This window comes from Terrapene carolina, unplaced genomic scaffold (assembly GCF_002925995.2).
Source record: "Terrapene carolina triunguis isolate 2854851 unplaced genomic scaffold, T_m_triunguis-2.0 Scaffold88, whole genome shotgun sequence".
Lineage (NCBI taxonomy): Eukaryota > Metazoa > Chordata > Testudines > Emydidae > Terrapene > Terrapene triunguis.
Window position 1 is genome coordinate 16,057,464 of NW_020664439.1, and position 12,071 is coordinate 16,069,534.

General features: G+C 46.8%; 1 protein-coding gene across 1 annotated transcript in view; it reads right to left on the reverse strand.

Annotated features, from left to right (window-relative positions):
- The window catches only part of COL4A4 (collagen type IV alpha 4 chain), a 124,909-nt gene that overhangs the window by 40,508 nt on the left and 72,330 nt on the right, over nt 1–12,071 (reverse strand). Inside the window, exons 22-23 of the mRNA XM_026649910.2 lie at nt 5,287–5,359; nt 2,000–2,106 (exon numbers count right to left, since the gene is read on the reverse strand). Coding sequence (XP_026505695.1) covers nt 2,000–2,106; nt 5,287–5,359 — 180 coding nt within the window. The remainder of the gene's footprint in view (nt 1–1,999; nt 2,107–5,286; nt 5,360–12,071) is intronic.

Sequence of the window (12,071 nt, forward strand, 5' to 3'; positions counted from 1 at the left end):
TTACAAACTGCAATATAGGCTCAGTAACTTTACAGTACTCTACATGTAGTTGGCCCTGAAATAAAGAACCAATTTCTTCTCTGGGTAAGATCCAATCTCTCCTTTGCCCTCCCCAAGCCTGAGTGAATGGGCTTTGTGCAGGGAATTAGGTGAGGGTAGCTGTAGAGGCTAGAATCCTCCTTGGGACAGACCACAGGACTGCTTGGCTCAACGCATGCATGAATTTTGGAGATAGTTAATGGCTTGGAAAAACTTGAGCAAGCCGTTCACCAAGAAGTGAGTTTCACTTTTAGTTACACTGCAGTCAGTGGGGTTGATGAGGAGTAACTGAGAGTGGAATCTGGTCTAAGATCATTTTCAATCAAGTTGTTTATAAACATTTTAAAACTGAAGTCCTGATCGAAGCTAAATATTTCTGTACATCTGATGTACAACGTAAAGGAAACCTCTTAAAGTCTGTGCTCTGAACAAGGTTGTCTTAATAGGAATATCTGGTAGATAGATACACATGGAAGCTATGCCTCATTGGCTCAATGGACTGTACACCAGTTTACTGCTTGGCTAATGAAATAATGGCCTTAGCTAACCTAATTCTCTGGCCTCCTTGCCTGGCCCTTTTTTACTTGAAGGTGGATATAGACTCATAGACTCATAGACTTTAAGGTCAGAAGGGACCAATATGGTCATCTAGTCTGACCTCCCGCATGATGCAGGCCATAAATGTTGACTCCCCCACTTTCCCTTAACTCTGCTGTTGAAGTCTCCAGATCGTGATCTAAAGACTTCAAGTTGCGGAGAATCTTCCAGCATATGAAAGGAAAGCCATGATCTGAATGCCTCAGGCATCTCTGCCACTCAAGGAAATTAAAATAAAATTAAGAGTGGAGAATGGCCACAAACTAGAATGTATCAGCACCACACATTCCTGCAGGATTGGAAGGTTAAGCTGGGCTTCAGAGGAAAATGAGTTTGTGTGTGTGCTGAACACCAAGATGTACAAGAGTAAAATAGAAGTGGCAAACAAGGGTGGAAGGCTGCAAATAAAGATTTTTAAAATAACAATCATTTTGAGATATTTGTTTTACTTTATAGAAGTCTGTGACTCACATACTGTCATATGAACTGTTTTATGCCAAGTTCACAAACAGTAAATGTCAGGAGAAGTTGCTTGATTGTGATAGCTATGGTATTACATTACTAAGAAGTTAGTGCATGCAACTGGGTTGATAATTATTTGTATTGTATATAGGGCTATCCTTTATAAACCACCTTGATGAAGATACTTAAAGGGAGGTGGCCTAGCAGCTAAGGTCAGGAAGGGAGTTCCATACACAGAATGTGAAAGGTGCATAGATGTGTGTAGGATAAGGACACAAAGGAGAGATCTAGATGAGTAGATGGGTAGAGCAAAGAAATCACAGGAGATGACTGTGACCAAAAAGGAGACCAAAGCAGAGAGCTAAGGAGAAGTTACATTGTCAAGCCTTGAATTTGACTTGAAAAGGGAGTGAGTGGAATGATTTCATGAGGGCCTGAAAGCAATCAGAGCAGAATGAGGTAGGTGATTTTCACACAAAGATTTCACCAGTCAAAGACCACGGACAGGAAGAGAAGGGTGGAGAAGGGAATCTTGGGATTTTACCAAGAGGAACTCATTGGAGTGGAGTGGATGGGGTAGAAGCCAAATTTTAGGGCATGAAGGAGGAAGTTAATGGAGAGAGATTGAAGGCAATGGGATCAGAGTAGCGTTTGTGTATTCACAGTCTCATCATGCAGATATAGTATATTCAGAAAATACACCTAAGATCCCTAAAATAAAGAGCAGTGTCTGTATAAGGAAGTTAGATTTTTTTCATTTGTCAGCAGTTAGCTTCAGGTTACTAGGAAAATATAAAACAGTTTAATCTGTAAATAATTTGGAAATGTACTGATTTTTTAGTAAAATGAGAAATTAATTCAAAACAAAGAATGAAACAGCTGCTAACAAAGTTAAACATACTTGAATTCCTCTCTCTCCAGGCAATCCTGGATCTCCATCTCTGCCAGCAGTACCTTTTTGGCCTGGAAGCCCTGGAGCCCCCAGAGGTCCTCTTTTTCCTTTTATTCCTTAAAACAATTAAAAAGAAGCTTAGAGTAATATATATATAACAGCTGTTTGTCTATTTCTTTCTGCTCCTCTGAATGATAGGTAATCATTATTGATATTTGGACAAAATGTCTGAGGCTCTACAAAAATTTTCTTTAGCTCATAAAGTGGGATTTCTTTAATGAAGGATTTAAGTTTCTTCCTCTGTTCATCTCTCCTAATTTGGAACAATTTATCTAGGATTGTGGTGGGTTGAAGTCTTTAAATCAAGACTGGATCTCTTTCTCAAAGGTACATCCTAGTTAAAACAGAAGTTACTGGCTTGATGCAGAGATTACTGGGTGAAGTTCTTTGGCCTGGTTATGCGAGGTTAGATTACATGATCGTAATTACCGTGAGTTTGGAGTGGCCACATTATGCAACCCAAATGAGTGTCAGTAAAACCGATATACTACATCACACCACCATCTGTCCTGTTTGTGCATATGTTCGGTTTCCAACAAATGCTTTAGAGAATTTTTTTCATTATTGGAACTGTGACTTGCACTCTTCTACCTTTAAAGATAGATCTATTATTTAGCATAATCTATCTATCTGTACGACGGTCAGAAGAAGAGACAAATTAAAACTCATGAAGCCTCTATAAATGATTTAAAATCACTTTTGTGTACATAAAAATGTCATGTCTTTAAAATCAGATATTGCAGTACACTGCAAGAGCTAGAAGCAATTTGGGAATCTCCCTTTTTCAATTAGGTAAGATTCATGTTTGTAGTTACGCATAGTTACAAGATATTGAACCTTAAACCACACAGTAATGCAGGGGTGTAAACTGCACCTCAAAGCAGTGTAGTTTTGAGGACATTTGGGCACAAGGAAGAAATGTTTTTATGATAGTTTTTGTTGTTGTTTTGTTTTAAGTGATTGACATAACTGCTCAAAGATTTAGGATGTTAGCATAGTTGATATATCTTTGGGGAGATGCATTTATGGGCAGAATGCAGATGAAACAACTAAATGTAATTGTCACATGCAATTGTCACAAAATTGCAGTTTATCATATGGATATCATGAGGACATATGGGAGGTGGGTGTCTCTCTCTCTCTCTCTTTACATATTGTATTAAGTGGGAACTTTGCTATCTGCTTCAGTGGAGCCAGGATTTCACTCATAGTGTTATGCTGGAGCATGGTAAATAATGTGGAGTAATTTAATTGCAAGAGTTTTATATTTTTCCCTGAACATTTATGAAAATACTCTATTTGCAAAAATTAAACTTGGCAAAAAATATTAACTCCAAAGGATTCACACCAGTGTCTCAGGAAATCTATGGCAAATAAACCAGGAATAATTTGTGCTGCTTCAGAGTCTGTGCATGTGTGTAACAGCACACCAACACCCTACAGCACATACACATGTGCAAACAGATAATGAATTATTTGTGAAGAATACTTTATTCATTATATTTCTTGTTCATAGAATAATTCATTCAACATTTGTTTTAGAATTCAAGTTGTGTGATTGATCACCTATTGGTTTTGATCCCTAAGTGATTAAGTGTAACTCTGACAAATAGAAGGATGGTTCCCAAAGGCCACAGAGATGTTGAATTTCTCTGGGTGGGAGTGTGCTTAGTTTGGGGAGAGGTAGCAGTGACAGGCAGGCTTAGGGAATTTCAGGAAACAATTTAAATCCAATGATCTTTATATGCACACAGTAACTGCATTTTCATAGAATGATAGAACTGGAAGGGACCTCGAGAGGTCATCTAGTCCAGTCCCCTGCACTTATGGCAGAACTAAGTATTATCTAGACCATCCCTGACAGGTGTTTGTCTAACCTGCTCTTCAAAATCTCCAATCATGGAGATTCCACAACCTCCCTAGGCAATTTATTCCAGTGTTTAACCACCCTGACAGATTTTTTCAATCTTCCCTCATAGGTCATGTTTTCTAGACTTCTAATCATTTTTGTTGCTCTTCTCTGGACTTTCTCCAATTTGTCCACATTTTTCCTGAAATGTGGTGCCCAGAATTGGACACAATACTCCAATTCAGGCCTAATCAGCACGGAGTAGAGCGGAAGAATTACTTCTCGTGTCTTGCTTACAACACTCCTGCTAATACATCCCAGAATGATGTTCGCTTTTTTTGCAACAGTGTTACACTGTGGACTCATATTTAGCTTGTGGTCCTGTGATGGGGTGGCTGAGGCAGTCACTCCCTGGAGTTTGAGGGAGGAGGACTGGCTGCTTAGAGGGCTGGAGCACCATGGACAGAGCAGTGCTGGGCAGGGTCAGCAGAGTATGAGAAAGCTCCAGGCTGATGGCTGCCAGAGTGAGGGCCCGATACAAAGGCAGAGGAGGTGCTGGGGTTGCGGGGAAGTGGCCCAGGGAAGGAGACGACAGAGTTGGAGGAGGGGCAGTACGAGTCTGCCGGCTATAGGGTCCCTGGGTTGGGACCGGGAGTCGCGGGTGGGTCTGGGTTCTCCCCCCCGCCACTTGCTACTGAGGGGAGTGACCGGTGAATGGACTGCAGTTTGCCACTGAGACAAGCGGCTAGAATGGGACTGCAGTTTGCCACTGAGGCAAGTGTTTGGATTATGGACTGTTGGTCCCCGAGAAGGGAGGAAAGAACCGAGAGGGGCACAGCTGGAGGGCTGTGTCCAGAAGAGGACGACGCGGGTCCTGGAGGTGGAGACAGATGAGACAACGGGCGAGACACCATCTGAGAAGGGTGTACTTGCAAACCCCAAGCTAATTCCCAGGACAGCCAGCAGGAGGCGCCACAGTGGTGAGTCACCCACCGTTACAGGTCCACTGTGATGCCCAGATCCCTTTCCACAGTACTCCTTCTTCCTAGGCAGTCATTTCCCATTTTTGCTCAGTCCTAACTGTGTACGTCTCTGTAAGTGCCTAAATAAAAATATTCATGTGACATATTAATAGTCACTTGGTAGCAGCAATGGCAAGCTATTATGCAATCTGCAAAGAATGTGGAGGGAGGAGTTCAGGTTGCAGGAGGAAAGATTTTGGAGGAGGCAACAGGAAATCAATCTGTGTGAACTTGGCTTCAGTGCTAGCACCTCTGGGCTGCTTTAATAAAGAGTCTGTGTAATGTTACAAGCATGGAGTCCTCTCCTGTTATTATCCTGCAAGCAGTACATGAAATACAATGGATGATAATAAATACAGGTTTACCTTTGATTTTCACTCTGGCCAGGTCACCCTTTTCTCCTTTTTCACCAGTTATTCCAGAAGAACCAGGTTTGCCCTTATGATTTAAAAAATATATGAATTTTTAACCATTTAAGCTCAAGTAATGAATCACACTAAATAGCATATCTCTGGTGTTCTAAAATTATTTCCAAATATACAGCAATCAAAGCAACACACTGAGCAAAAAAAACACTGTAACTCCTGGGATCCCCTTAGAGAAGGAGGTTCATTGTTTTTGTATCATTTTTAATAACTCCACTGATGTCCAGGGAGATACAACTATGTAAAATCATAGTAATGGAGCAAGGAATCAGGCCCCTGGTCTTTATTCAACCAGGGCATGTAAATTTAAGAGTCTTAAGACTAAAGCAAGTTGTAGTATTTAGATGCTCTTCCCGTTATAGCATCTGGCCCAGCACCCACTGATGCCAACAGGATTTCAATGGCTGTTGGATCAGGCCCATGCTATGTGAGAGCACATGGGTGGGTAAATAAAATCTTTTGTGCCAGCTGAAGTTGATTTGCTTTGTCGTGACCAGCGTTTGAACGGATGCAGTTAAGTTAAAATCTCATTTGTCTGAAAATGGAATTATTACTTTGTTACAAGTAAAATGTAAGACTTCAATAACTGAAATGGATTAGAGGAAACAAAGTATTTTCAGGAACGGGGTAAGAAATGATGTTCCCATGTTGGGAAAAATTCTGAGAATTCAAAAAAATGTTCCATCCCAAATTGGAACAAAAAGTTGAAAACTTACATTTTCACAAGCCAACAATCTGAAAACAAATGGTCAATTGGGGTTAATTGAAACATTTTGTTTTGATAATTTTGAAATATTTTGTTTGGATTTTGACCTTATTTATTTGTTATTATAATTGGCTTAAATTTCAGAGCAAAAAGTTATTTCAAATAAAAAAAAATTAAAGAAAAAATTAAATTTTGTCCTACAAGAAATCTATATGATTATATTGAAATGTCTCTTTGGTGCACATTTCTCGAATGTGCATACCTACAGCTCCTCAGATAGTCGATAAATGCAGATGAACTATTGCTCATATTGCCAACCCAAAACATTAAAAAATCATCAGATTGGGTTAAACATAATGAGGTTTTTAAAAATAATAAATTTATGGGTGTGTTTCTTTGCCTTCCTGATTCTGAGCTTTGAGGAACACTCAGGCCATGGCTTCAAAACTTTTCTTTGCAACCGTAATAAAGGCTAAAAATGTACTTTAAAAAACAAAGAAAGATGATTCTTGCATCATCAGTTGACTCCAGGAGCTGGGATTTTAAGGGGGAAAAAATAAATATTGTGAGACCAAGGGCAGCGAGTTATATGGGCCCATGGTGCCCAGGCTACAGCAATATTCAGGGCCTGGGGGCCCGGCTCCACCAATGTTTGGGGCCGGGGCTCTCTCCCAGACTGCCTGCTGCCCCCGCGCACCTCACCCAAGTGTCCCCTGGCCCCCACTTGCTGCACCCACGCGCCTCCCCTGGGCCCCAGAGCGTCCCAGCCTCTACCCTGCAGCTCAGTACTGCCTCCGCTCTGCTGGCTCCCAGCATCAACTGCTGCCACAGGGTCCTAGTGCCCCCCAACCACTAGTGCCGGAGCGGGCAGACCCTGCCCCTGCCCTTCCGCCTCGGACCTTTCCCTTTTCTGGCATGACCCTCCACTAGCACAGGGCCCCCCCCCCGTCCGCAGTCACTACTCTTGCCCCATGCTGGGCAAGGGGCAGCCCCATCCCCCACCCCCAGTGAGGCTACCGTGAGGGGCAGCAGCAGGGGAGGAGGTGCACATGTGATAGCAGCTCCCCCCGGCACCCACCAGAGGGGAGGCGAGGGGGCTTTCTGGACCTGAGAGGGGCCCTAGGAGCACATGCAGTGACAGTGGTGCGAGGTGAGTGTGCTGCCGGGGGAGAGAGGGCTGGGGGGGTCCTCTTCTCTGGCCCCAGCCCCAGGGCAGCCTGCCTGCACCCCAAACTCCTCAGCCTCAGCCTCGCCCCACCCCAGAGCCCTCACCCCCAGCCAGACCCCTCACCCCCCCTGCACCTCAACCCTCTGCCCCAGCCCTGAGCCCCTCCCACACTCCAAAACCCTCATCCCCAGCCCCAGCCAGAGCCCTCACCCCCCTGCACCTCAACCCTTTGCCCTAGCACTGAGCCCCTCCCACACCCCTCATCCTCAGCCCGAGCCCTCATCCCCCCGCACCCTAACCCTCTGCCCCAGCCCTGAGCCCCCTCCTGCATCGTGAACCCCTCATCCCTGGCCCCACCCCAGAGCCTGCACCCCTGCACCCCAACGCTCTGCCTGAGCCCCTCCCACACCCCAAACCTCTCATCACCAGCCCCACCCCAGAGCCCTCACATTTTTACATTATTTTAAAAAATATATATTGGCTTACAAGGCAGGTGGGGGGGGGGCGGCACTTGGACCTGTTCTGGGCACCACCAAAAACTATACAAACCTGGTGCCCCTGTGTGAGGCCAGTAATAAAACTGAGGGAGTTGACAACACTGAGTTCTGCAGCCATTTCTTTAAATTCCACATCTGAATCACAGTGATGTTTTCTGAGGCCCTGTCTACATGTACAGTGCTGCAGCAGCGCCTCTGCAGGCCATCTGGCTAAGGCCTGGTCTACACTACGAGTTTAGGTCGACTTTAGCCGCGTTAAATCGACTTAAGCCTGGACACGTTTACACTACGAAGCCCTTTCTGTCGACTTAAAGGGCCCTTTAAACCGGTTTCCTAACACCACCTCGACAAGGGGATTAGCGATAAAATCGACCTTAGGGGGTCGGAATTGGGTTAGTGTGGACGGAATTCGACATTACTGGCCTCCGGGAGCTATCCTACAGTGCTTCATTGTGACCGCTCTGGACAGCACTCTCATCTCAGATGCACTGGCCAGGTAGACAGGAAAAGCCCCGCGAACGTTTGAATTTCATTTCCTGTTTGCTCAGCGTGGAGAGCACAGGTGACCATGCAGAGCCCATCAGCACAGGTAACCATGATGGAGTCCCAGTCCCAGTCCCAGGATCGCAGAAGAGCTCCAGCCTGGACCGAACGGGAGGTACAGGATCTGATCGCCATCTGGGGAGATGAAGCAGTGCTCGCCGAACTCCGAAACAGTAAAAGAAACGGCAAAACATTAGAAAAGATCTCCAAGGCCATGAAGGACAGAGGCCATAACAGGGACGCGCGGCAGTGCCGCGTGAAAATTAAGGAGCTAAGGCAAGCCTACCACAAAGTCAGAGACGCAAACGGAAGGTCCGGGGCAGAGCCGCAAACATGCCGCTACTACGCGGAGCTGCATGCCATTCTAGGGCGTGCAGCCACCACTAGCCCAAGCGTGTTCTATGAGTCCCTCTCTGCAAACGGGGAAGCGGGTTCGGCGGACGAGGAAGATGAGGATGGAGAGAACATAGATAGCTCACAGCAGCAAGGAAGCGGAGAAACCAGTTACCCCAACAGCCAGGATATGTTTGTCACCCTGGACCTGGAAACAGTAACCCCCGAACTGACCCAAGACCCTGAGGGCACACAGGGGACCTCTGGTGAGTGTACATTTGCAAAAATTACACATGGTTTAAAAACAAGCGTGTTTAATGATTAATGATTAATTTGCCCTGGCAATCGCGGCCAGTACAGCTACTGGAAAAGTCTGTTAACGTGTATGGGGATGGAGCGGAAATCCTCCAGGGACATCTCCAGAAAGCTCTCCTTCATGTACTCCCAAAGCCTTTGCAAAAGGTTTCTGGGGAGGGCTGCCTTATCCCGTCCGCCATGGTAGGACACTTTACCACGCCAGGCCAGTAGCACGTAGTCTGGAATCATTGCATAACAAAGCATGGCAGCGTATGGTCCCGGTGTTTGCTGGCATGCAGACAACATCCATTCCTTATCTCTCTTTGTTATCCTCAGGAGAGTGATATCATTCACGGTCACCTGGTTAAAATGGGGCAATTTTATTAAGGGGACATTCAGAGGTGCCCCTTCCTGGTCTGCTGAACAGAAATATTCCCCGCTGTTAACCACGCGGTGGGGGGGAGGGGTGAAGTGACCATCCCAGAGAATTGGGTGTGTGGGGGAGGGGAGTTAGTTGGGTTTGTGCTGCATGTTAAACCTGAAATCGCAGCCCCTCCTTTTACATTGCAAACCCATTTTAAATGGCACGGGTGCTTGGTATGGGAAATGAGGGCAGAACTGTTTGAAACCATCCCCACATGTTAAGAAGGTTAAAAAAGCCCAAAGACTATATGTCTTACCATGGCTGCCTGCAAGCTGAAATCTGTGTCCTGGCACTGCGTGAGTGATCTCTCACACCAAACCAGGAGACTCTCAATATAAGAGAAAAAATGCGACCTTGTAACGAAAGCACATGTGCTGTGTGATGTTGTGAACAGCAAAATCTAACGTGAAAGAGTCTACCCATTGTTCTCTAAAATGTATCTTTTTTAACAACCTCTCCCTTCTCCACCAGCTGCAAATCTTACTCCTTCGCAGAGGCTAGTGAATATTCGAAGAAGGAAGCGAAGGACGCGTGACGAAATGTTTACTGAACTTCAGACTGCCTCCCACGCTGACAGAGCACAGCTGAATGCGTGGAGGCAGTCAATGACTGATTTTAAAAAAGCCCAATATGAGCGAGAGGAGAGGTGGCGTGCTGAATCGCGGGCTGAAGAGGATAAGTTGCGTGCTGAAACGCGGGCTGAAGAGGAGAGGTGGCGTCAACTTGTAATCAGAAAGCAAGAGTCGATGCTCCGGCTGCTGGAGCATCAAAGTGATATGCTCCTGCGTATGGCTGAGCTGCAGGAAAGGCAGCAGGAGCAGAGAACGCCGCTACAGCCCCTCTGTAACCAGCAGCCCTCCTCCCCAAGTCCCATTGCCTCCTCACCCAGACGCCCAAGAACACGGTGGGGGGGCCTTCGGCCACCCACTCACTCCACCCTAGATGATTTCCATAGCAATAAGTTTTAAAGTTTTAAATTGGAGTGTGTCCTTTTCCTTCCCTCCTCCCCCACCCATCCCGGGCTACCTTTCCAATTATCCCCCTAGTTGTGTGCTGAATTAATAAAGAATGCATGAATGTGAAGCAACAATGACTTTATTGCCTCTGCAAGTGGTGCTCGAAGGGGGGAGGGTAGTAGGGGAGGGTGGGGTGGTTGGTTTGCAGGGAAGTAGAGTTAACAGGGTGGTGGGGGAGGGGCAGAGGGTTCATCAAGGAGCAACAAACAGAAGTTTCACTCCGTAGCCTGGCCAGTCACAAAACTGGTTTTCAACGCTTCTCTGATGCGCACCGCGCCCTGCTGTGCTCCTCTAACCGCCCTGGTGTCTGGCTGCGCGTAATCAGCGGCCAGGCGATTTGCCTCAACCTCCCACCCCGCCATAAATGTCTCCCCCTTACTTTCACAGATATTGTGGAGCGCACAGCAAGCAGCAATAACAATGGGGAGATTCTTTTCGCTAAGGTCTGAGCGAGTCAGTAAGCTGCGCCAGCGCGCTTTTAAACGCCCAAATGCACATTCCACCACCATTCGGCACTTGCTCAGCCAGTAGTTGAACAGGTCCTGACTACTGTCCAGGCTGCCTGTGTACGGCTTCATGAGCCATGGCATTAAGGGGTAGGCTGGGTCCCCAAGGATCACGATAGGCATTTCAACATCCCCAATGGTTATTTTCTGGTCCGGGAAGAAAGTCCCTTCCTCCAGCTTTCGAAACAGAAGAGACTGCCTGAAGACGCGAGCATCATGTACCCTTCCCGGCCAGCCCACGTTGATGTCGGTGAAACGTCCCTTGTGATCCACCAGGGCTTGCAGCAGCATTGAAAAGTACCCCTTGCGGTTTATGTAGTCGGCGGCTTGGTGCGCCGGTGCCAAGATAGGGATATGGGTTCCGTCTATGGCCCCACCACAGTTTGGGAATCCCATTGCAGCAAAGCCATCCACTATGGTCTGCACGTTTCCCAGAGTCACTACCCTTGATATCACCAGGTCTCTCATTGCCCTGGCAACTTGGATCACAGCAGCCCCCACAGTAGATTTGCCCACTCCAAATTGATTCCCGACTGACCGGTAGCTGTCTGGCGTTGCAAGCTTCCACAGGGCTATCGCCACTCGCTTCTCCACTGTGAGGGCTGCTCTCATCCTGGTATTCTGGCGCTTCAGGGCAGGGGAAAGCAAGTCACAAAGTTCCATGAAAGTGCCCTTACGCATGCGAAAGTTTCGCAGCCACTGGGCATCGTCCCAGACCTGCAACACGATGCGGTCCCACCACTCTGTGCTTGTTTCCTGGGCCCAGAATCGGCGGTCCACGGCATGAACCTGCCCCAGTAACACCAAGATTTCCACATTGCTGGGGCCTGTGCCTTGTGAGAGGTCCATGTCAATTTCCTCATCACTATCGTCGCCGCGCTGCAATCGCCTCCTCCTCAGCTGGTCCTGGTTTGGCTTTGGCATGTCCAGGAGGCTCTGCATGTTTTCCAGGACAATGCGCGTGGTGTTCATAGTGCTCAGAATTGCCGCGGTGATCTGAGCGGGCTCCATGATCCCAGTGCTGGCTATGGCGTCTGGTCTGAAAAAAGGCGCGAAAGTAGTATCTGACGGACCAGGGGAAGAAGGGAGGGAGGGAGAGAGGGAGGGAGGGGCGAGTGACACCGCGTACAGGTACAGGGAATGAAAATCAAGAAAGGTGGCTTTGCATCAGGGAGAAACACAAACAACTGTCACACAGAATGCCCCCCCCCCCAAAGATTGAACTCAAAAGCCTG